Source organism: Magnolia sinica, chromosome 18 (assembly GCF_029962835.1).
Source record: "Magnolia sinica isolate HGM2019 chromosome 18, MsV1, whole genome shotgun sequence".
NCBI classification, from domain to species: domain Eukaryota; kingdom Viridiplantae; phylum Streptophyta; class Magnoliopsida; order Magnoliales; family Magnoliaceae; genus Magnolia; species Magnolia sinica.
In genome coordinates this window covers 50,166,067-50,192,920 of record NC_080590.1, presented here as the reverse complement: position 1 = coordinate 50,192,920, position 26,854 = coordinate 50,166,067, and the positions used below count along the sequence as shown (strand labels likewise).

The window sequence follows — 26,854 nt, the reverse complement described above, 5'->3', positions numbered from 1 at the left end:
TGATTGTTATGATTGCTATGATTGCCATGACTAATATAATCTATTGCGTTGTTGTATTAGCATGATCCTTGTTGTATGATTCATGATATGAACGATTGTTAATGTAAGTTGAATATGTGGACATACAAAACATTGATATCATGAATTCATTGTTCCTCTCAGAGAGATGTTAAATATATATGACAATGCATAGACATTGAGCATGCATTACATGCACCCATAGCATTCCTATGTTGATTCCTAGAGGCACGCTCTAGATGACTGCATACACACCTCATGCCTGGGTTCCTAGGGGATCTCCCTAGATGGTTCTCCTGGTAGATTCGTTGTCAGATGCCCACATTAGTGGAAGCCTCCTCATTGAGTAGATGTGGGGCTTGCCTATGCCTACCTATGGTAGAAGCCTACCAGGTGCAAATGTAGGTTGACGGATATCCAACCCAAGCAAGTGGACGATCACCGTACTTGACATGCATTTCATAACATCTCAACATACATACTCACGCCTGCATACATATAATTCATTCTTGGTTGTGCTATCTTATATTGTGTTATGTATAAACCATGATAAATTCACTCACTAGCTTGGCTAGCCAACGTTGTGGATTGACAACCGTACAAAGGTGAACAAAATAGGAAACCTGAATCAAGTGCTGGAGAATGAGGCCGGGTTGGTGAATGAAGCAAAGGACCGATGGTCATATCTGGCAGAAGATAAACTTGCTCTGTTGGATGTATGACTTGTTTATGTAATCGATCAATAAAGAAATTAGCTTTCATTCTTTTAAATTACTAATATTATGTTTAGTTTGTAATTTTTTATAATTGTGATGTTGTTGGACGGTATTTGATATTCTAGTTAAATAAAGTCCCAAATGGGTGGACGTAGTTTAGTTTCGGAATTTCATTATGTAGTTGTGAATGTGATGGAATTGGTATGGAACGGACATGTGATTGTGTAGATGTGTGGATGTTAACGTGGTGAAAACTTAGAATGCATTAAAGTACGCCTCTAAACAAATGCATGATGAGTGGAATTATGTACACTTGATGTACAAGTCGTGGACCGTAACTCAAATCTGAGGGTGCACACCCTGTATCCGAATTGCAGGACACAACAGCAACGGTTATTTTTTTGAATTCGTGGCTATAAAGCAAAAACACACTTGCATGTTCAGAACACCAATCTCTCTCTCTCTCTCTCTCCAACGATCTTCCAACTCAAAGAGCCTTCTAGTAACAGCTCTCCACCGGATCGGCGATATCGACCCACCAGCTCTCCACCTCTCCCTCTCTGTTCGCCTACGAGGTTAGTCGAGAACCCTTCTCCTTTTTTTCGGTTTTGTATCTCTATTTTTATTCATGGCGCTAAAGAAATGCCCCTTCTACAAAGGGGAGCCAAGACAAACGCATATTAGGTACTACCCCCACCGTGACGCAGATAGAGACAAATGATCATGTCAAGGGCTCTATGGGGCCCACCGTGAGCTATATGTTTTATCCACACCATCCATCTATTTCGAGAGATCATTTTAAGGCATGAGACCAAACATGAGGTAGATCAAAGGCTTAAGTGTACCACACCACATGAAGGAATGAGGATTGAACTCTTACCATTGAAAACATCTGTGGGCCCACCATGAGGCTTCGATCTGCCTCATTTTTTTCCATACCCTAAAATGATCTTTCAAAATAGATGGACAACGTGGATAAAACATATAGATTACGGTGGGCCCCAAAGATCCCCTAACATGATCGTCCTTCTCTAGTTAGGTCTAGTGAGGGTAGTACCCAATCCGTGCCCGATTAGCAAGAACCATGTAAAGGTGTTATCTGAAACATGTGGGACCCACCTTGATGTATTTTTTTGTAAATCCACGTAGTCCATCTAATTTTCTATCTCATTTTAGGACCACATCCCATACCTTTAGATGATCCAAATCTCAGGTGGACCATACCGCTATAAACAGTGATGAATGACCCTTAAAAACCTATTGTGGCCACACAAGTTTTTGGAACAAGCTGATATTTTGTATTTTCCCTTAATTCAGATTCTCGACATTATGAACAGGTTGGATTGTAAATAAACATTACAAAAACTTTACAATGGGCCCTTTCGAATTTTTAATGGTGAGGTGCTCAACCACCACTGTTTCCTGTGGTGTTAATGCAGGGGCATTTTCACACCGGGCTCAAGTGGGGTGGCTTGTGGGAAAACAGAGACATTTCTAGCTACCCAACTCTGTTCATAAAAGGATTCCCAGCTGGATGGTATCCCCTCAATTTCGAACGAGTATTTCGCAGGGCGGGGATTGTCATGGAAGTGGTTTTGCCAAGGAACAAGAGCAATGGATCTCTTCGCGGCTTTGCTTTTGTCCGTATGAGTTCCGAGAGTGAACTTCATAGAGCGATCCAGCTCCTAAATGGGGTGAGTTTTGGAGGCGAAAAAATGCGTGTCCAGCAAGCGCGATTTGGGCCAGAGCATAGAGTGCGGAATACTATACAAAGACCTCTTCACCAACGGTGATACGGCGGCGTAACGGCGCAAAAAAATTTTTTTGCCAAAAAAATATGAAAAAATATGGATTAAATCCGTAATATTCTAATCATTCCAAATATGCATTCATTTATAAATTGGAACATGTTTATGGTGGTGTAACGGTCCACTCTTTAGTGAGAAGTTGTATCGGGCTGTCTGATGAATTTATGAACCAGATAACCTGAATTTGACTACAAAATTCATATATTTAATTTTCTAACTATCTACTATCAATGATAGATTTATTTGAATGAATGTAATATGAAAATATCTTACATTTAGGTGTTTGCAATTATTTTTTAGGGCCAAAATTCATGCGTAAATAGAAAAAAAAATATAAAATGGCACCCCAAATATGTAAAATGCACATTAACATGTTCTACTATGATTAACACATCATATGGCATCATTAAAACAGCAAAAGAATCATTAAAAAATGATTTTTCGAATTTTCAAAAAAAGGGCCGAAATAAATGCGTAAATAGAAAAAAATATAAAATGGCACCCCAAATATGTAAAATGCACATTAAAATGATTTTTCGAATTTTCAAAAAAAGGGCCGAAATAAATGCGTAAATAGAAAAAAATATAAAATGGCACCCCAAATATGTAAAATGCACATTAACATGTTCTACTATGATTAACACATCATATGGCATCATTAAAACAGCAAAAGAATCATTAAAAAATGATTTTTCGAATTTTCAAAAAAAGGGCCGAAATAAATGCGTAAATAGAAAAAATATAAAAATATATATAAAATGGCACCCCAAATAGGAAAATGCACATTAACATGTTCTACTATGATTAACACATCATATGGCATCATTAAAACAGCAAAAGAATCATTAAAAAATGATTTTTCGAATTTTCAAAAAAAGGGCCAAAATAAATGCGTAAATAGAAAAAAATATAAAATGGCACCCCAAATCTGTAAAATGCACATTAACATGTTCTACTATGATTAACACATCAAATGGCATGATTAAAACAGCAAAACAACCATTAAAAATTGATTTTTCGAATTTTAAAAAAAGGGGCCAAAATTCATGCGTAAATAGAAAAAAATATAAAAAAATTTATTAAATGGCACCCCAAATCTGTAAAATGCACATTAACATGTTCTACTATGATTAACACATCATATGACGTGATTAAAACAGCAAAACATATTTTAAAAAAAAGTATAAATACCTATTTTTGACGAATTTCTGGAAAATGGCCCACCGAGCTTTGATTCAAGAAAGTCCGTAATATAATGTGTTTTTATCTCAAATACCTAGCCAAGGTTGGTCGAAATTAGTAGTAGAAGGAGTGAGAAACAGTTTGGAAGCAAGGGGTTTCAAAAAAACAGTAAAAATAAAGCTTAAAATGAAAAAATAAAATAAAAAATTTATCGTTATTTGGCCGATATGGGCCCGTTACGGGCCCGTAATGGCCGTTACACCCCGTAACGGGCCTGTATCGGCCGATACGGGTACAAAATCGGGTAACAGCTGATACGACCGAAACGGGTGAGAGTTTTGGAGGAGAAAAAATGCGTGTCCAGAAGGTGCGTTTCGGACCGGAACGTAGAATGCAAACTTCTACACAAAGATCTCCTAACCCCCTCCCTCCAACAATGAGTAAAGCAAAGCAAATATTCAAGACCGATAACCAGCTACGGCCAACGTCCTTCAGAAATGTCCTCTGAATCGGAAGGGAGAATTTAAAGGGGGGGCGCTTCTCCGGATTTGATAGTGGAAAACAAGCTATGGATCAAAACAAAAACAATCTAGATTCAATGGAAGAGAATCCCATTTTCATCGACTCTAAGTCTATCGCAACAGCCAAAGATGGTCTCTTAAATTCGGTGGTCGCTATCACCAGAGAGGGTGCCTCTTTGTCCCAAGTTACCGGATGGTTAGATGAGAGTTGTAGAATCCCTTCCTCTGCTTACACGATCAAACCGCTTGGTTTTAATGAGCTATGGATAAAGGTAAAGCCTGATTACAATATAGATTTATTAATCATGCAGGAGTGCTATTTAAGGATGGGCTGATTGTTTCTATTCAGTCTTGGGAGTTCTCCTCGTTCGGATTTGAAGAGATATGGATGTTGATTTGGTCGGTTCCATTGGAGCTATGGAATGAAGGTTTCTTCTCTGCTGTGGCTGCTCGACTTGGTACCCTTATCCAGGTGGATCCCAAAACTCTGTCAGGGGGAAGAGATGGGTGTTATCGGGATCAAAATCAAGAAGAAACGATCTCTTGCAGATCCCTCGGAAATCAGAATCATTGAAGGAGACGATGAGTTGTTGGCCATGGTAGAAAGGGAGAAGGAAGGGGAGTGTAACACAAGATGGGGGGAACTATGGAGATCCAGAGAAGGGGCGAAGATCACCACTGTCAGTGGAGTGGACGGGGAGATGGAAGATGCTGCACAGATTACATGCTTTGCTAGAGTACCAAACCTGAAGGGCAATCTAGCTAGACTTTCCGCAGACCTACTTTACCAAATGACTGACACTTGGCATGAAAATCACGCTTCCGATCCTCGCGTGGTAGATGCAGATGATATCGCGCAGAATGCCTCATCTTCCATCAGAGCTCCTGACACATGTCGGGTGACTTTCCCAGAAGAAGTTGGTAAAAACTAGAGATTCCTTCGGATAATTACCCGTAGCCATTCGGAAAGCCCGTGCGAATCGTGTGATCTTTCTCCCGCACGTATGGATCTTCTCTTGCATGGGACTCATTCTCCCACTCCTCGCACTCGTCCGATCCTCGCCCCTACGAATCAAATAATCAATGCGATCGGTCTAACTCACTTCAAGCCTTGCTCAAACTCAACCTTCCCTCTTGGTCTCCTTCTTTGTCATCGATACGCGAACTATTCGAAGCCTCGCCCGATTTCCCCAGAACATAGATCTTGACTCTGCGGTTTGACATTGTTTCGTCTCCCCTTCTCCTTGCGGGGGATTTGGTCCCTACTGACTCTCGTTCCATCGTTTCCACCCCTCCGACCGAATGCGACAGATCGATAATCGGCTCTTCGCCACGATCCATCTCTGATCCCCAGATCATGGAAGACTCCGCCTTAGTTGCCTTATTCCATGAAGGAGGAGGAGGGCACATTATAGAAGCTGAGCCGCTCCAATTTAGAATGGGCTCCCCATCTCAAGAAATGGAAATGGAGGTTGCAGCTGCGAGATCAGAACTGGCGGCCTCCATCCAGAAAAAACAGTGGATTAGAGATGCTATGAGTCACATCGGAAGATCCTTAGGCCTCTCTTTTGGAGACGATCCTGAAGATTTTTTGGCTCTTTTCCACTGCATCGAAGCTCGTGGCAAGCCTTTGAAATGTTAAAAATCTCCAAGAAAATTTCATGCTAAGCCCATTAGAAATAGAGAGTTGCAGAGCCTCCTAACCAGTCCTGGACATTGTTTGGAGCCCACGGAATGTGTTATCCGTGGTGGTCGCAGGGGAAGATCGGTTCCAAAATGAAAATTCTGTCGTGGAACGTTAGAGGCGTGAGATCCAAGAAGAAGCGTTGCCTGATAAAAGATATCACGGGAAGAAGTAAAGCTGACATTATTTGCTTCCAGGAAACCAAGTCCCCGGCCTTTTCGGTTTCTCTCTTGAACACGCTTTGGAAAGTTCGAAATGCTAAATGGGAGGTTTCAAATGCGGCAGGTAGTGCGGGTGGGATTCTTATTGCATGGAATTCGGAATTATGGTCAATGGAATGTAGTTGGATTAGTGAATTCTCGGTTTCTGTGGTCCTAAATCAGATTGGATCCAATTTTTCCTTCCTCATTTCTTCGGTCTATGGTCCTAATCATGCTGATAAGAGATCTAATTTTTGGAAGGATCTTCATGCTGCTAGGGAAATTTTTGACGGCTTTTGGTGTATCGGAGGTGACTTCAATATTATGTGGTATGCGGAGGAGCGATCCCAGCTTGGTCGAGTTTCTGCCGCGATGCGGTCTTTTTCTCGCTGGATTGATGATCACGAGCTCATAGATATTCCGTTATCTGGCTCCAGATTTACTTGGTCAAATTTGCGTGACCCGCCTTCTTTTGTAAGGTTAGATCACTTTCTTGTTTCTGCAGATTGGATCGAAATTTTTTTGAATGTTTTGCAGACATCTCTCCCTCAGCCAACGTCTGATCATTCGCTGATTCTTCTCTCTATGGAAGAGGAAAACTAGGGCCCTAAGCCGTTTTGCTTCGATATTTCGTGGCTAAAGATTGAAGGTTTCGATAAGCTCATTTCTGATTGGTGGAAGGAGATGAAGGTTGATGGCTTCGCAGGATTTAGACTAAGTAAAAAGTTGAACATGTTAAAGACTCATCTTAAAGCTTGGAAATCAGATTTTCTTCTCAGCGGCAGGCCGAAACTAATGACATTTGGGTCAAATCCACTCCATTGACGCTACCTACGAAGATGATCCCACAGATAGTACTCAGCCTTGCAGACGTGCTAAGCTTATTAATGTTTATTCTGCCCGGGTTTTAGAGGAGGAGATCTCTTGGAGACAGAAGGCGATAAAAACACTCGCTATTTTCATGCTATTGCGAGTGCTCGGGCCAGAGTTAATAAGATACACTGTCTTTCGATAAATGGGGAGCGCACAGAAGACAAGCAGATGATCTCTGATGAGGCCGTCTCATTTTTCTCCAATCTTCTCAAGTCAGATACCCATCACAGGCCTACCCTCGATTTTCTGCCTATGAATCGAATATCTGAGATGGATGCTGCCTCCCTGGAAGTTGGCTTCTCCCTTGACGAGGCCAAATGCACTATTCGGTCGTTGGTAGGGGACAAAGCCCCGGGCCCAGATGGATTTCCTATCTTATTTTTACAGCATTTTTGAGAGCTGTTGCAGGGGGACATCCTTGATTTCGTAAATGAATTCTACGAAAGGGGCCAATTATCAGATACGCTAGGGGCCACTTTCATTGTCCTTATCTCGAAGGTGTAGGGGGCAGACTCTCTATATAATTTTAGGCCTATCAGCCTTCTCGGGAGTCCGTACAAAATTCTCGCAAAAATCCTCGCCGACTGCCTTCAAGGAGTTATGGACAAGATCATTTCCCATCACCAAAGTGCATTCATCCAGGGTAGACAAATCATTGATAGTGCTCTCATGGCCGCTGAATGGCTGCACTCCAGCCATATATCCGGGTCAAGAGGAATCTTATACAAACTCGACCTTGAGAAGGCCTACGATCTTGTTGATTGGAATTTCCTCCTATACATGTTAAAATGGATGGGTTTCGGTGACAAATGGCTACATTGGATGAAGGCTTGTGTCAGATCAGCTACGTATTCGGTTCTCATCAACGGATCCCCAAAAGGCTACTTCAAAAGTTCTAGAGGCCTCCGACAGGGGGATCTGCTATCTCCATTCCTTTTCCTTATTGTGGTCGAGGCCCTATCGCGTATGCTAAGAAACGGCCAGGCAGAAGGTATTATTGGAGGTTTTCAGATAAAAGATATGGAACATCCCATCTCCCATATCCAGTATGCCAACGATACACTCCTGTTTTGTGAAGCCGATTGGGATAAATTGGGCAATCTTCGTACATCCATCCGTTGTTTTGAGGTAGTTTTAGGTTTGAAAGTAAACCTCAGCAAGTCCAAGTTGATAGGCGTCAATATTAGCGACTCTGACACTCGCCATTTTGCTGATTTTTTTGGTTGCACCCCTGACAGTCTCCCAACAAGTTTCGTTGGTCTTCCCTTATGTACTGGCAAGCCCCTGATGATGTTTTGGGATAAAATCATCAATCGTTTCGAGCTCTATCTTGCACGATGGAAATGCAGATATCTTTCGCTAGGGGGCCATCTTACTTTGATAAAAGCGGCACTCTCAAATCTCCCCTTATATTTCATGTCCCTTTATAAATGTCCGACAAAGATATTAAACATCCTCGAGAAGCTCAGACGGGATTTCCTATGGCATGGTAGCGAGGACAGAAAAAAGTTTCATTTGGTTGCTTGGACAGATGTGTGCAAACACTTTCATGATGGAGTTGCTGGAATCAGAAATCTCAATGCCTTGAATCGTGCCCTCCTAGGAAAATGGTGGTGGAGACTTGGAGCAGAAGAAGGTACCCTATGGAATAGGTTGATCAAGTGTAAATACGGGAAATCGGCTCAAGGTTGGTGGACAAAAGGGGTGTCTAAGAATGGAGTTTCTGCTGTTTGGAGAGGAATCATATCTTATCATAGAGAGGTTCAAACTCAATGCCGCTTCTCCATAGGGAAAGGGGACAAAATTCGTTTTTGGGATGACATTTGGGTGGGCTTCCAGGCGCTAAAAGAGGAATTTCCAGAATTTTACAGGTTAGCCCCAAATCCCTCTATAACAGTGGCAGATTGTTATTCTATTCAAGGAAACGCCATGGTCTGGGTTCCCCCTGTAGAAGAAATCTCCATGATTGGGAAGTAGAGTCTTACGTGAAGCTTCTCCAGCGTCTAGAAAACTGCCTTCCTCATCCGGATCAGCATGATAAGCTTGTTTGGCCCCTTGACAGTAAGGGTACCTTCTCGGTTAAATCTCTATACCGGTTCCTGGATCAGAAAAACTTAATGCACAAAATTCCTCACACGATCAAAATTGCATTGCAACAATCTAGGAAGCTTGCCTTTGGATGGTTGGTTGGAAAGAGAAAAGTGCTCACTATAGATAATCTGAGGAAAAGAGTGATGATTTTATCGAATGTTTGCATTTGCTGCCTATCAAACAAAGAAATGATGGACCATCTGTTTGTTCATTGTCCTTATTTCAATTCAGTTTGGTCAACTATTCTCTCCAACTTCGACATTTCCTGGTCCTTTCCTAAATCCACTGATTCTGTCTTTGCGGCATGGCATGGAGCCCCCCTGGATAATAACAGAGCTGCGATGTGGCGAATTTCTCCCCTTGCTGCTTGGTGGGCCATCTGGGAAGAAAGAAACTGGCGCTGCTTCAGAGATGAGTCCCATTCCGTCATCCATGTGATAAATAGAATTCAGCATCTCCTCTCTGAATGGGCTTGTCACTCTACAAACATCAGCCATATCCCTCTTCTCGGCGGCACTCAGATTGGCAGGGTGTAGATGTTTTTGTGGAGTGTTTAGTTCCTTTTGTCTGTGTCTTGGCTGGGCCTTTGTCTGTTTTTTCTTTTTGCATTTCTGTTTTTTTTCTTCTTTCTGCTTTTTTCTGTTTGGACCATACCGCTATAAACAGTGATGAATGACCCTTAAAAACCTATTGTGGCCACACAAGTTTTTGGAACAAGCTGATATTTTGTATTTTCCCTTAATTCAGATTTTCTCGACATTATGAACAGGTTGGATTGTAAATAAACATTACAAAAACTTTACAATGGGCCCTTTCGAATTTTTAATGGTGAGGTGCTCAACCACCACTGTTTCCTGTGGTGTTAATGCAGGGGCATTTTCACACCGGGCTCAAGTGGGGTGGCTTGTGGGATGCGGGGGCACACTCAGGGTAGGCAGCCCATGTGAGGCGGGTGGCTCGTGTGAGGTGGAACCCATGTGATTTAGGGCCCACGAGAGGGCGGAAACCATGGATTTGGGACTCACAAGGGTTCGGTCAAGGACCTAACCCATGGATGTGGGGCTTGGGTCAAGGTGTTCCGTAACGGTAACTGGTGTTCGAGACTCCTCACCGATAGTGATTAATTTAGGGGCATTTTCACATGGGTTCGAGTGGGGTGGCCTGTGGGATGTGGGGGCATACTCGGGCGGGTGGCTCGTGTGAGGCGAGAATCATGTGATTTGGGGCCCATGAGGAGGCTTTAGCCGAGGACCTATCCATGGATGTGGGGCCTAGGCTATGAGATAAATGGATTAATTCGCCATGCTCTATCAATTCGAGCTTTTAGAGCAAGTGGTTAGTTGTCTTGCATCAAACTCCTTTCAGGTTTCAGGTAGTTCAAGTTTTATCCAGAGTCATAAGTTGAAAAATCTCAAATCTGGCTCAACTGGGGTGGCCTGTAGGATACGGGGACACCCTCAAGGTGGGTGGCCTATATGAGGCGAAACCCATGTGATTTGAGTCCCGCGAGGGGGTGGAACCCATGGATTTGGGGCCCACGAGGAGGGTTCGGCCGAGGACCTAACCTATGGATGTAGGGCCTAGGCTATAAGATAAAGACATTAATTCACCATGCTTTATCAATTCAAGCTTTTAGAACAAGTAGTTAATTGTCCTACATCGGGTGTGGTCCACTTGAGATTTGGATATGCATAATTTTTGGGACCCCGTCCTAAAATGGGCTAGAGAAACGGATGGATGACGTGGATATGCAACAAATCATCAAGGTGGACCCCACGGAAATGCACGGTCGACCATCAAGGTAGGCCCCATGGATATGCCCTCTATTACAACTATGACTATACACATCCATTTTAGCAAAATCTCCCCTAGAAATTTGCTTTGGGTGTCAAAATGTCAATAGCCATCAAGGTGGGCCACAGCTTTGAGAAAAAATTGACGATTATAGACAAATTATTAGTGTCCTTCAGCCAATTCACCATCTAGCCCACCATTTAGGTTTTAGATTTTGACATTTTAGTTCTCCATGAGAAGTGAAAACACAAAAAAGGAAAGTGCCATGCTCTTACATTTTCGTTAATTTACCAATAAAGATTCATTTGAAATTTTTATTGAGCGGTACATGCTCTTAGATGTGCACTTATAGAAGACAGGCCTGATATCCTTGCACTTCTTGAAGCTTGCATTCTGACCATTCCAAAACATAATGCTATATACATCCTTTTGATGGCACATCAAGCAACCATGTCACACCACCAATTGCAGGATTCTCGAATGGAATCTAGCTCTTATGGTTCAATTCTAATATTATTATTAAAGTTAGTTTAGCTTCCAATCAAGATGTTTGTACTGGGGTGCAATTGGGTTGGCATGAGGGTGCACCAAAGCCCAACTCAACTACAAGCTAGGTCAATGGTGGCTCAACCGAATCTGAGAACTAACCCTCGCTCCCCAACTTGAGCTCAACCCAATGTACCATAACATGTTCAATAATCCAAACTGTCCAGATCATGGGCGTTTTTTTATCCTTGTAATAGAGGGCCTGTTGAAAATAAAAAATAATTGTTTCTCCAACATCAGGTTAACATGTCGGACAATTCTGATTCTGGAACCTCCTGCTCCGTGTCGAAAATACCGACATTGATGATGGTAGCATGGATATTCACCAAACTATAATGCTTACGGCAATTACCACCGCTACAGTGGTAGTAAATTGGATAGAAGAGACAAAAGAAGATTCTAAAGCACATCCACGAGATTAGACAGGCGCTCAGGCCGCAAATGCCGTTATTAACGGTCCGGGTTCCACGTGCTTCAACTATATTTGTATGCGTAAGGATTTTTTGCGCCTACAGGATATCTTGAAAGATAAATGTAACATGTGTGGTACATCTGGAGTGACATTAGAGGAAAGATTAGTTATGTTTTACATACATTTAGTCACCATGTGAAGAATCGTGTACTGCAACACTATTTCAATCATTCGGGTGAAACGATTAGTGGCCATTTCTATAGGATCATTGACAGAATCATCCTTCTCTGTGAAAACTTTCTCAAACCACCAGGGAATGAGGTGTCTCCTGAAATAATGAACAGTACAAGGTTTTTCCCGTATTTTCAAGTTAGTAAGCAACATGTTTCGTTCGTTTCATAATAATCATACATGAAAAGGGCATGTAATAAATTAGCATGGATGATAAAACCTTTTTAGGGTTGTGTTGGAGCCATAGATGGTACGCACATTCTAGTGATTGTTCCCTTAAAAGACCAACCCAGGTGGCGTAATCGAGAGGGATTTATTTCCTAAAATGTACTGGCAAGTTGCTCTTTGGCTTAAAATTCCAATATGTTCTTGTTGGGTGGGAAGGGTCAACTGCAGATTCACAGATGTTATCAAATGCACTCGTGCGAAGGGGAATTCCTTATTTTGAAAGGTATTACCTTGTCATGGTACAAGTGCAATAAATTTAAATGAAATATTTTCAAGTTGAAGTTAAACGCATTATTTTTGCACTTTGTAGATAAATATTACTTTGTGAATGTTGGTTTTGCGAACCAGCCTGGTTTCCTAGCCTCCTTTCGCGGAGTACGGTATCATCTTAAGGAATTTAGGCAGGGTTGTCAACCTAGGGACATGAATGAGGTATTTAATCTTCAGCATTCATCATTACGAAAAACCATTGAGCATTGTTTTGGAGTATTGAATGCATGATTTCCAATATTGAAAACAACCCCGGCTTATCCATTACAAACACAAGCGAAGATAGAAATGGCATGTTGCATATTATATAATCATATTATAAATGAAAGAAATGGTATTAACCCTGAAATAGAATTAATAAAAGAAGGCATAGAAGAAAAAAATTAAGGTGGTGAGGATGGAGATACATTTGACTATGTAGATTATGGAGATGATAATGATGGCTTACCTGAAGGAGACGAAAAAGAGCCAAGAGAAGCTAATGATGAAAGCGATGCGGCGAGGGATAGGAGGGAGAGACGAAGATCGAATAAGTTTAGGTTAATCATCACAAAAGCGATGTGAGACAACCGAAAACCTGAATAATGTGTTGATTGAATCTATTTTGTATTTTTGTTTTCATTAAGTCTGTATTTGGACTGTTTTCATTAAGTTTGTATTTAGACTATGTTTTCATTGAGTTTGTGTTTGAATTATGTTGCAGTAAATGAATCTTTTTCTAAATCAATGTATTCTCATCAATGTATTTGGACTATATTGCTTGCAATTGATTTTCTTGTCTTTTAAGATATAGGATGTCACAATTTTCGAAACCAAGGAGCAATCGGAAAGGATTCGTCACTTGGACCGACCTAATGGACAAGTTGCTAGTTGATTTTTTATTGAGAAGATCAACCAAGGGATAAAAAGTGATAATAATTTTAAAGCTACCCTAACTGCAGCAGCAAAGGGAGTGTTGGATGGCTCTGGTGTCCTTGTGGATTGGTTAAAATGTAGAAACCGTATATGGACTGTGCGGAAAAAATATAATCTGACGATTCAAGCATTGAATCTAAGTGGCTTTGAATGGGACGAGGAACGAAAATGTGTAAGTGCGGAAGAAGAGGTTTGGAAAGATTTCATCAGAGTTAGTTAAAAGCATAATCTCTTATCCTGTTATTTCTATTTCTATTTATCAAATAAACTTGATTGTGAATAATGTAATATATAAATTACTTTTATCAATAGGCACACCCTGATGCTGGCTCAATAAAGAACAAGCCAAATCCAATCTTCCACGAGATGCAGATAGTTTTTTGAGTGGACCATGCAACAGGAAGCATGGCAAGCACTGTAGAAGAACTTACTGAAGGGACTCCACCATATCACCTGATGAATTATATTCCGATATCATCATCACCCTTTAGAGAAATAGGATCAAATACACCATCAGGCAATGAATTCTTCTCAAAGGATGCATATTTGTCGACTCAACAAACCGAGGGAACGTCCGCTCCAATACGCAAGTAGGGGAAGCCAACTCCTCAAGAGAGTGCATTGAATAAATTGGACCATCTATGCAATACAATTCAGGAATTCGAAAAAAGTGGAGGGGATTTGCCGGTCCATGTGTGGGAGGAGTTGAAAAATCTCACAACCATCAACAGTGATCTGATGTGGAAGGCGGTCAACTATCTTGCAAAGCGACCAGGTTTATCCAGGCTTTTTCTTGGAATGGAACATGAGCTTAGAGCTGAATGGTTGGAGAGGACCATTCGTCGTTAGATTTATTTTCTGAATGTTTATTTGGTTGGAATATTTGGATATGTATTTGGATTTATGAAAACATGTTTTTAATCTTCTTATTTCGGTACTTTTATGGTTATATTTAGTTGTTTAACCTTATAAAGGAGCATTTGAATTCGTGGGCCCACTTCTATGGCTCACCTACTACTTGGTTTTATGTGAGGATTAACCCTAAGGTTTACTGAGAAGGGCTTAACCCAATGATCCACTTTAGCACCCACTCTTATATGCAATTTGAATGTTATTTGCTGAATTACTTCTCTAAACTATCTCAGGTGTGAATATTCAATTACAGGATATAAACCATTTCCAAGCTATCCAAACACTGTAAATCATTTACTAGTAAATCATTTACAACTCAAAGCTAGATAGACAGGCTGTAAATCATTTACAGCCTTAAGGGCGTGTTTATTTTGCATTTACACTGGGTAAATAGCTGTAAGGAAGTAATGATGATGACTCAATGGTGTTTGGTAGAGGTGTAAATACACCTTTCCTAAACCATGGTAATTGCAGTCCCGAAGCCGTTGGACTTCCACCAATTTCCAAAGGAAATCCTGCAAGATCTCGCCGGGCTTCTCAAGGCTTCGAATTTGACCCTTCTTTCATTCAATGCTCCGAAGGCACATGGAAGGTCTACACATGCACGTCCATAAAAAAAAATTTAAAAAAATAAATAAATAAAACCCACAAACTTCTCATTTCCTTCTTCCTCACCACTCTGCTACTGCGATGAAAGGTATGTCTTCCCATGCTTATTTCCTCTGATGCATTGGCTCTTGATTCCAGCAAACAGCAACTAATTAATCTCCTTTTTTCCCTTCATCCTCTTCTTCTGATTTCTGCATTTTTTCCTGTGCAGAGACTCGACCGAACCAAACAGAAACACAAGCCAAAGCTCCAACGTTGTGACAGGTAGGGTTCCATTCTTGCTGGCTAACAAAATACCCACATCAGTTTAGGGTTCTATCACAGAAGAAGGACATGTCCACATGCATGCATGCATGTGGAGGTGTTCTTCTCCTAGGACAGGCGTACGTTGAATGGGAAAGGTGTTTAGAAGACCGATCGTTCAGAAACACCACGGTGGGTCTACCAATCCCTTTCCTGTGCATACTTGCTTTTGGAAAGGGATTTTTTATGAGGTCTTCTTAGTAAGGGTACCCTTTCCAAGTGTGGCGCACCATGATGTGCTTGCTGATATTCATAAATGTGACTAAATCAGGGCTTCTGACCCCCATTTCCAACTGACGAAAGTAAGAAGAAGAAAAAAAGAAGGATAAGAAAAATAAAAATAAAAAATGATGCTATTGTGTTATACTTTATTTCCGGTTTGTGTGAGAATAGCAAATCTATTCCGTTTTTTCTTTTACAGAAGATGATATTATGATGCGTTTGGAAATTTGGGGCAATTTGAAGTTTTTCTTTCATATTTACTATCCGGAAAAATATATTGCTAACTCTACATTTCTTTCAATTGTTTTGTGTTTGATGCTATAATAGGTCGCCTAAGAAGATAATTTCGATGGTTTGATGTTCATTAGAAGATGTAATTTTCTTCCTCCCAGAAGGACAAAAAAATAAAAAATAAATTCGAGAAGTTATGAACTTCAATGGTGTTTTGTATGTCTTTATATCCCTTGTTTTAGAGATGGATTGCTTTTGAAATCTGTTATATAATTTTAATTGGTAAGCCTAACATGGGAACATTGAGTGGATTTGTTCACAATGTAAGGATTACCTTCTTCGGGATTTCTGACCAATACAAAGGCGTGGTAGTTACTGCTTCAGTCCAATGAAATCAAGGGTATGTTGTTCCGTCAAGTGAGTATGGAGTCATATGCATTTCTTTATTATAAGAAATGGACTGATATGGACAGTCAGATGGTGAGTTGGAAAATGTTTGTTCCATGCAAGGGGAAGATCCAAGGTTTTGCATACGCTCGATCTAAGCAAATTAACATGACCGTTAGTAGTATAATAAGTTGCAAATTAATACACATACGAAATAATTGTTGTAAATTTTCACATTCTATTCGTGAAAATGTGTTGGATGTGTATGTACCAATAGGATCCTTGGTTTATCTTAAATTTTAAATTTACAATGTTGCGTCTTCTGTTAATATATATATATATATATATATATATATATATATATATATATATATATATATATATATATATATATATATATATATATTCTAGACTAAAACAATGGCTGGTCACGAATGGACTGAAGAAGAGATGGCCATCTTCCCCTTAATAATTGGCGTAGCGACAGCTATTATGGCTGCAAGAGAGTATTGCCAAAAATATCTATTTCACAAACCACATCGACAACGAGTTCCAAACGTCTCCATTTAATAAACAATATAATTAAGGTTGCTTATAGTGACAGTATCTCCCAATTGAGAATGCGCAAGTCAACCTTCTTCAGCCTTTGCACAATTCTCATAGATAAAAAATACCTATCTGATGGGAAAGTATGTCAGTAAGGAAGAACAACTTATTATGTTCCTCCATACTGTTGGACATAATGCCCGAAATCAAGTTATAGGGCATCACTTTGTAAGGTATGGAGAGACAGTCAGCCGCTATTTCCACCAGGTGTTGGATGTTATAGTCTCGTTGTACCCAGAATACGTGAAACTACCAGGAACAGAGATTCCATCAGAGGTAATTTCGAATCCAAATTGGAGTAATTACTTTCAAGTAATGAAGTTGAAATGTTATTTACATGCCCTTACTGTTCCAATCTCTCTTTCTAACGTGACTTGCATGAAGATGTTTAATCTCATTTAAAATGCGTTCACGAATTGTATTGGTGCAATTGATGGGACGCATATACCAGCCTATGTTCTAGCCAATATTAGAAACCTAGCTTCCAATATGGCCAATACATCCCCACTGTTACCGATAGACGATGGGGACGTATCAGAATATGCCCAATCCTAGCTTACAGCCGTGTAAAAGCCATTACAAACCCAAAAAATAGACGTACCCCGTTTCGGGGCCATATCGTGTAACGGTATCAACCATTAACATTACGTATCGACCGTTATAGCCGATATGTAACCGATTTTGAATTCCTTGTTCCCTACTCAAGTGAAGATAACCTTAGCATGTTGTGTTTTACACTACTTTATTCCCATGTCTGGAGATGGAGATAGAGAAGCTGATGAGGGATCATCGGTAAAGGGTGGAGATAGTGTGACACCATTTCCGACGGAGATCTCAAATATCGATGAGATGCGAATTATTGTGAATACGACTTAAAGAGAGAGATGCTTGGGTGCAAGTTCGTGATGAAATTGCAACGAGGATGTGGAATGATTTGCATACAGTGAGTCAGAGAATATAAACATATATCCTTGATTGTTGGAATGTACTTTAGTTGGTAAAGGGTTACTTATTGAGTGTTGCGGCAAGCTGCGCACTCCTTTTTTTGGAAGCTATATGTTTGTATGATTGATGTTGATGGATAGCAGTGTTGTCATGTGCAATCGCATATTCGCATATGCGCATATTTTTGGGGCGATCGCATATGCGGCAGTGGCATATGCGATCCCTGCACATAAGCATATGCAATGTATGTGATCGCATACTACATATGCGATCGCATAATGGCCAACGGTCAGATTTCTGACCGTTTTTTGACCTTTTTTTTTTTAATCCAGATTTTTTCTCTATAAATCTGTATTCTAAGCATTCCTACATGCAAAAAAAAGCTCAAACCTCTCTATTCTCTATTTCTCTTACTACATTCCTCTCTTACATATTTCTAATTCTACTTCTAAGCACTCTACAATCTACACATCCAATCCTCTCCATCCACATTCCATTTCCATATTTCTTTTCTTTTCTTTCAACTTTCAAGAATCAAGAATCAAGGAAGGGTACAAGAATTAAGAATCATGAATCCAAGATACATGATACATCCATATTCTCAAGAATCAAGATTCAAGAGTCAAGACTCCTCTCCAATCTCCATCCAATGAATTGATTGAACTCTCTTTCTAGTTTCTACTTTCTAGTTCAATCAAAGGAACATACATAACATCACTCTCTATTTCTATCTCATTTTCATTTAGAGTTTCATATTTCATAATATCCAAGTTCTAAGTTTTCTAAGTTCTAACGTCTAAGTTTCTAATTCTAACAACTTCTATCATTTTTATTTTTATTTTATTTTGTTTGTTACTTGATTTGTTACTTTGTTAGTTGTTAGTTCTTACAACTTACAACTTACAAGTTTGAAGTTACAACTTACAAGTGAGAAGTTACAACTTACAAGTGACATCTTAGTGATCTTACAACTTACAAGTTACAAGTACAAGTTACAAACTTACAACAAGAATTCAAGATCAATACTCAAGTCAAGAGGCAAAGGTGAAGAGATCAAGAGAAGACAACTTAGACAAGAATTTGGAAGTTGAAAGTTGGAACCTCTTTTAGATTTGTAATTTTCTCTCTACAAGTGTAACTCTCAACTCTCTCTCTTTTTCTCATTTTCTTTTCCCTCTTCTTCTCCCTTTCTACAAGCGTAAGTGTGTAACTCAACTCTCTCTCTCCCTTTCTACAAGTGTAAGTGTGTAAGTGTGTGTGTAAGTGTAACTCTCTCTCTCTCTCTCTCTCTCTCTCTCTCTCTCTCTCTCTCTCTCCCCCCAAGTCCCATCTCTTTAAGCTCTTTACTCTTACTTACTCTCTTAGATCTTACTTCTTAATTCTTAATCTCTTACTTTACTTTAGTTTTCTTTTTATTTGTAATTTACTTTCTAGTTTCTAGTCAGTAGCTACCTAGTTACTTTCTAGTACTAGGATACTAGCAAGTGGCAATCAATAATACACACACCACCATCCATCATCATAATGTCTTCTTCCCAATCTTCCTCTTTGAAGTCCAAGTCGAATGACCCGGGTTGGAAGTATGGGCACAACCGTAGTGCTACCGAAAAGACTCACATAATATGTAAGTTATGTGGGTATGTGAGTTCCAGTGGCATTGCAAGACACAAGCAACACCTTGCACATTTAGTGGGGTCAAACGCAAAAGCATGCAACAAAATTACTCCAGAAATCCGAAGGAAGATCGTGGAGTATATGGAAAAACAATGAAGAAAGAAATGCGATAGTACCCTACATCAGGAGGAATATCTGGAACAAAATGCATATGAAGATATAAATGTAATTAATGTAGATGAAGCTAGTCCCACTCCCCCTACTTCGACAGGCCGGTCTAGACCACAAGTACAACCATCGAAAAGAGCCCAAGGGCATGGGCCCATGGATAGATGGTGTAGATCACACCCCGAGGATGTGATCGACCAAAGGGGTAGCGGGAAAGGGCGGCTCAAACAACTTTAGAGAACCAGTATAAACAAAAAGATAGGAAAACCACAATTCCAATATATTGCTAAGTGGTTTTACCAAACCGGCGTTGCTTTCAACGCCGTTAAATTGAAAAGCTTCAAAGTAATGGTTGAGGCTATAGGTCAATTTGGACCTGGGCTTAAACCTCCTTCATATCATGAAATGAGGGAGACATGCCTAAAAACTGAGGTTGAATATACACAATCCTTCATAGCTGAATATAAGGAATCATGGAAAATATATAGTTGTTCACTAATGGCTAATGGATGGATCAATAGATCCGGTCGATCTCTCATTAACTTTTTGGTAAATTGTCCAGCTGAGACAATGTTCTTGAAGTTAGTGGATGCGTCAGGCCATTCACACACAGGATAACATTTGTTTAACTTACTAGATAGTGTAGTTAAAGAAATAGCTGAGGACTACACTGTACAAGTAATTACAGATAACGCAGCCTCATATGTAATGGCAGGTTGTCTTCTTATGGAGAAGATGCGACGTTTATTTTGGACCCCCTGTGCGGCCCATTGTATTGATCTTATGTTAGAAGATATAGGTAGATTATTTATAAATGTGATTACAAGAGCTAAAAAAATCACGGTCTTTATGTACAAACACGCCGTTCTTCTCAGTCGAATGAAAAAACACATTGGGAGTAACTTGCTACGTCCAGCAGTCACCCGTTTCGCTATAGCCTTTTTAATACTACAAAGGCTACATGCAAAGAAATCAGAACTTAGAAGCTTTGTAGTGTCGGCCAATTTTACAAGTGGGCCTTGGTCAAAGAAGGCTGAAGGGAAACGGGTTCAACAAACAATTCTTTCTCAAAGTTTTTGGACTCAAGTGGTAAAGGCGCTAAAATCATCCGAGCCCTTAGTCACTGTGTTGCGATTGGTGGACGGGGATGAGAAGCCCGCAATGGGCTACATATATGATGCGATGGAGAGGGCGAAAAATAAGATCATGGACCATTTTAACTATAGAGACCGTGATTACAGGCCAATTTTAGATATTATAGATAGAAGATGGGGCAGCCAAATGTCATCCCCATTGTATTCGGCTGCTTACATCCTTAACCCAGCCTGTTTATTCGCTTCTGCTGATCCAGCAGAAGCACTAACTATGCATATGGTTGGATTTATTGATGTCTTGGAAAGAATGATTCCAGATAGAGGAGAACAGGACAAGATCTCAACTTTGCTGGACTTCTACACAAAAAGTGAAGGGATATTCTCAAGGGATATCGTAATAAGACATCGGACAATGAAATTACCTAGTAAGTACTTCTATGAATGAATGTTAGTGTACTGTCAACTGTGTACTGAACTCTTACAAAAAGTTTTTCTACAAAGTGTCTCTAAGAGACTAAGACTCTAACCTATACTTAAACTGTTTTTCTCAGCTGACTGGTGGGCTGCCGATGGAGTGGACCCGAACAGGAAGGATCCAGCTCTAAAGAAGCTGGCTATGAAGATTCTTGGACTCACATGTTCAGCTAGTGGTTGCGAGCGCAATTGGAGCACGTTCGAGGCGATAAGTTTAGACTGTTTAGTAATTGTTTTTTTATAAACTTTAATTTTTTAGTGGCCTAAGCTAAATTAATTACTTAAATAGCTAATGTCAAATGCGCTTTCTTTCCTGCAGATTCATACCAAGAAAAGGAATTGCCTTGAGCAAAAAAAACTAAACGACTTGGTTTTCGTTCAATACAATCAAAAATCGCGAGAACGATTCCAAAGTAGGAAAGAAAAGCTCGGTTTCTTTGACCCTATCTGCTTAGATGAGTTGGATGCAGATAACGAGTGGCTCGTAAAGACAGAGAACCCGGTATTTGCTGGAGAGGAGCTGACATGGGCACAAGTTGAAGATGCCGCATACGGATCGACACCTGGTGAAGGTAGTACCACTCGAAGGCGAAGGAGTGGGAGCCGGGGCATAATAATAAATACATTAACTTCTTGATGAGATTGAGGAGATTGAAGAAGGAGAAGGTGATAATGATGATGTATGTGAAGATACTTACAAAGATATGATGATAATGATGAAGTATTAGATGCTGCATGATGGATGATAGACATACTAAGAATAATGAAATGTTATTGTTAGGAAGTAAATAGATGACTTCTGTAATGTATGATTAATGATTATGGTGGTAAGTGGTTGGACTGGTGGTGATATGCCACAATGTCAAATAGATCAATGTATATGATTAATGATTATCGAAAAATAGATGAATATAATAAATACATAATTTCTTAATTTTGTTTAATATTTATTGAAGTCTAAGTGTATTGACAAGGTAGAGAGAAGTTGATTGTTGATGTTGTTGATTGTTGATAACTTGGTATATTATATATCATGTAGTGTTGAATGTTGAATATGGATATTTCATATTTCATATTAGTTAAATGTAAAATGTTAATTGTTAAGAAGTTAACTATATTGTAATTTGTAAATGTATCATTAATTATCATATGTATCAATGTATGTAATTGGTTTTATTTTATTTTTACTTAAATTAAATGTATTTCATGTCCCAATGACATACAATAATTTATTATGATTTTTCTGATTTTTTTTTTAATTTTTTGAAAAAATGCGAAAAAAAAAATATATGCGACTGTCGCATATGCGTGTGCGCATATGCAATCGTTCGCATATGCTATTTAACAACATTGGATAGTAATATGAAGAACATTTATGGCGTAAATTGTTTTCTATTTCTAACAACTGTGTACGTTATCATTTTCTCATATTTGCTATCAATTTTCATGTAGATAACCAACGGTACAATAGAGGAGATGAGTCCAAACAAGCGTTGTCTTTTTCCAACCCCATCTAAGTGCCCGATTTAAAGTACAACCGACTATACAGGAGGGGAAGAAGCGTCAACACAGAGGAGGACACCACGAAAGTACTCCAAATATTCTAATGCGAAGTCACCCACTACAGGAATACTACAATGGACTAGCGAAATGGACAATTGCCTGATTGATACCCTTATGGACGAAGTGGTAAATGGCAAAAAAAGATCAGTAAGATTGATTATAACCACTAACAATGTTAGGAACCATCTTTGCACGGTCAGAAAACTTTACTATATAGTGCAAGATTTGAAGAACGCTAGTGGCTTTGGTTGGGATGATGAATTGAAAAACATTGTCGGACATGACGAAGTATGGGAGTATTACATTCGGGTAGATATCCCTAGTTTCGACACTACTCATTCTACATTATATTTCATGTTCAAACATATAGATGCATATTAACAATTCCTATTGTATTTTCTTGATTGTATATAGTCGCACCCTTATGCAAAACATGCTTGAGGAAAGGCCATGCGGTTGTATGATGACCTTGAGTACTTATTTGGAGATGACAGAGTGACGGGCAACATTCGAACGCATAATCGTCGCAATGGACCCAGGATTCCAACAGATAATACCAGACATGTCGTGGACCTCAACGACGATATTGTTGTCCTATAGTCAGTGGATTATGGGGACAGTGATCCCAAAATCCATTGGTCATATGATAGTAGAGATTTAAATTCGTTGCATCCCAACCCGGCCATGAATGGCAACGACTCAACGAATGCAGCTAGTGCGAACACTACACGAAAGCGGGCGAAGGTCCTTCATCCGCAGGAAATGGTGGGCACGAGGATGATAGACATGGCTGCAGCTATGAATTCTATTGCAATTACCATGAAGCAAGGAAAGGAATTTTCTAAGATAGAGGACATCATTCCAGTGTTGTACGAGTTAGATGGCTTGTCTTCACTGGACATTTTGCTCGCGACCAAACTATTCTCAAAGGAGGAATCGTATGGTGTCGCCTTCCTTAATCTGCCTACTGATGCAAGATTGAATTTCGTGTTGATGTTGCTGAAGGCAAACTCGATCCACTTGTGACTCTCTTTTTCCACAAATTTACTACGTTTTGGAAGTCGAATCACTACTCACATGCCCTTTGATAATTGTAACTTGTAGTTTGGGTGGTGTATGTATCTTTTTTGGACTTGTATTCACGTGCCGGTAGTATCTTCTTTTTGGTTGTCAATTGATTTCCTAGATAGTAGCTATGATGGATTGAACGTCCACTGACCTTGCTTTATATTACATGACTTTGATGTTCATATAACCTTGTTGTAATGACAGATCTTCATACTTGCTACATATCTTCTTCACATATTTATCTTTCAAAATTCCCCAGTTGTTACATGGTTTGGTTAGAGTATTATGCTTGTGTCATTTAATAGTAGTATGGATTTGAACTTGTTTACATATGTTGATATGATTTTTTCTTCTCATAATATAAATTGCTACATTCACAACAATCATTACCTTTGCTTATTATCATGGGTTATAAGATATGGGAAAAGTGTACGTAGTTTGTAATGGTCAAATTCCTAGTATTTATTTTACCTGGGAGGAATGCAACGCACAGGTCAAATGATACAGCTGAGCTAGGTTCAAATCATACCACACATTCAATGAGGCTAGACTTGGAAGGGATGTTTTTACTGGGAATATCCAATATCCTGACGTCATTGTTGTTCAACTGCCAGGCAACCCCCGAGATGACGGTCCTGAACACTCCCATGCTTCACCGCAATTTGATCATCCATTGGAGGTCGGAAGAGCAACTAGTCAAGTGAGGATGGCAATGCAATGCTTGGATTTGTTTGCACCATACTTGTATTCGGACTCACAATCCACCTTATACTCTACAGCCAAAAAGGTATACATAAGGTAGATCGGGAAGTGTCATTTAGCTCTTATGATGTAACCCAAATGTGGTTATATTGTTGGATTGTTGTGTTTGTGAATGTGCTAGGATACTTGGCTGGTATGGGGTTGGGTGGGACGATATGGACAGTTTATGGGGTTTTATTTTGATATTTTGGACAGCATATGATCTGGACCGAACATGTGGGTTCTTTTTTTTTTTTTGATCAACTATCTGCAAGGGCTTCATGTTCATAGATAACAATTCACAGGTTCCACTGATCGTATGTGGATGTCGAAATGGACAATTCACGCATGACTATACTACAGGTACTTGAAATTGGAAGACAAGGGCACTGTGCAGGATCGAGGTGGTCCCTATTATTTTGCCCTTCAATTGTGTTGGCATTCGTAAAATCGCCAGACGTTTGACAATCACTGGTAAAACCACGTGGGCCCTATAAACAGGTTTGAGGAGGGCATGGATATAATTTTCAAATGTTATGGTGGTCCAACTGATCTGTCTCACCGATCGGACTTAATTGTACATTCCCAGCAATAGCTCATCTGTTAAGTGCCAGTCGGATGATGTATTTGCTGGGACCAATACATGGCCCAGTATGTGCCAGTCGAACGAATTCAATCTGTGGACCATTGACATCACCGCTACGATTCCGTCAATCGATTTATTTCGGTCAACCAAATAGCTGCACCGGTATGCGTGGTTTGTTTGCATAGAACATTCAACGGTCAACCAGGCCACACAAACTTTATAGGGGAACACCAGAACAGTTGTGGGAGTAGAATTTTCCATTTCCGGCATGAAATCAAACACTGGGAAATAGTCATGATGACTAATTTCCCAATTCACAAGCAAATTCAAGCACAAGAAATTGAAATGGGTAAATGGCCAAAATTCTCCACATTTACATAGGTAAATAATGATTACTCCCTTACGTGCATTTACCCAGTGTAAATGTGAAACAAACACGCCCTAAAGTGATTTACTAGTAAATCATTTACAACGCAAACCATTTACTACCATCCAAACTACCCCTAAAGCAGAAGAACATTGAAATATTTCTGTAAACTGAATGCAGACCTTATCATCCACAGGTCAATAAAAATTTGCAATATTGCAATAATAAGAAGAAGAAAGAAATTTGGTTCCTGAACCTCAGAGAGGCATGCAGTTTGCTGAGGTCCACAATTCCATAGTCTAGACAGTTTATCAAATGGGCCCCATCCAGGATTGAGTATTCACCAAATCCCTCCCAGATTGGATGACCATGAGCCTTTGATCAGTGGACTACAAATAGGTGGTTCCAGAAAAAGGAATACGGTGACAGTCCAGAAAAGGTTGGAAGGCTGTAATCTTGCAATCTGGAAGATTTTTGGGGAATCCCCGGTCCCCTGAAGGTCCCATCAGATAAACGGTTGGATCCTTGAGCCAAGGACCCACATCTCAACACCATTCACGCCCTCATGCATTTACTCCCATCATACGAAAATGCAAAATATCAAACAAAATCCATCGAATATTTTAAAAGAACTCACAGCCCAAATATCTGGAAATAGTCCACGGATCGATCAACCGGTTGAACGCTTCCACACGACCCGCAGGAGAGGAACGGCGCCAGCGCAGCAGGCGGTGCCGTGCCGCAATTCCAGCATTTGTCGACACCTTCCTTGCCCGATTTCGAGCAGAAATTCCTGCTGGAAAATCTAGAATCCGACGAGAGGAGATCCAAACCCCTAGGTTCAGTGGAAGGATGGGAAGGGAGTGATAAAAACCTAGAAATCTGGGGTTTTGGATGGTAATCGAAAAAGAAAAGCTGGTTTGTAGGTGATTTAGTTCTGTGGAGAGATCTAAGAGTGTAAATAAGGAGATTTCGATTCTTCGACATTTTTTGTTAGGGTTTTTGCAGATGTAAGGAAAATGGAGGGAAGATGTGGTACGAACTACAAACCAGAAAGTTCGCGCGAGATTGAAGAGGCGACCGTGGCCCACGTGGTCGTTATGGGAAATGCGGAAGGAGGCGGATTGCGTCCGCCTGTCTCAGCTGGGAACGGGCAGGAGCTTTGAGTGTCCACCGTGATGTACGGGTCTTATCCACACCGTCCATCCATTTTTTTCGTATCATTTTAATATATGAATTCTAAAATTAGGCAGATCAAAGGCTCAAGTGAACCACACAACAGGAAGCAGCGGTGATAATGATTCTCAGCATTGAAACATCTCTGGGGCCCACCGTAATGTTTATCTGCCATCCAACCTATTCATCAAGTTATCTAGACTTGGATCAAGAGAAAACAAGGATATAAGATCCATCCAAAACTCATGTGGTTCACAAAAAGTTTTCAACGGTGAGAGTTTAATCACCATTGTGTGGTT

General features: G+C 40.0%; 2 protein-coding genes across 14 annotated transcripts in view; one reads left to right on the top strand and one right to left on the bottom strand.

The window, feature by feature from the left end:
* Window positions 1-26,517, bottom strand: part of LOC131232456 (iron-sulfur cluster co-chaperone protein HscB homolog) — a 38,228-nt gene extending 11,711 nt beyond the window's left edge. For 10 of the 13 annotated variants that reach the window (XR_009164848.1, XR_009164845.1, XR_009164851.1 and 7 more), the window contains exon 1: window positions 26,017-26,517. Coding sequence is in view for 2 of the 13 variants with exons in the window: in XM_058228692.1 (XP_058084675.1) it covers window positions 26,017-26,366 (350 nt within the window). In the remaining 11 variants the exon portion in view is untranslated. The remainder of the gene's footprint in view (window positions 1-26,016) is intronic. The other 3 variants (XR_009164843.1, XR_009164849.1, XR_009164844.1) reach the window with 1 other exon arrangement.
* Window positions 20,409-21,313, top strand: LOC131232455 (uncharacterized). Its single transcript, XM_058228690.1, has 2 exons — window positions 20,409-21,005; window positions 21,132-21,313. Exons 1-2 carry the CDS (start codon window positions 20,648-20,650, stop codon window positions 21,296-21,298), a joined length of 525 nt encoding a protein of 174 aa, XP_058084673.1. The 5' UTR covers window positions 20,409-20,647; the 3' UTR covers window positions 21,299-21,313.
* Window positions 26,518-26,854: the final 337 nt, after the last annotated feature.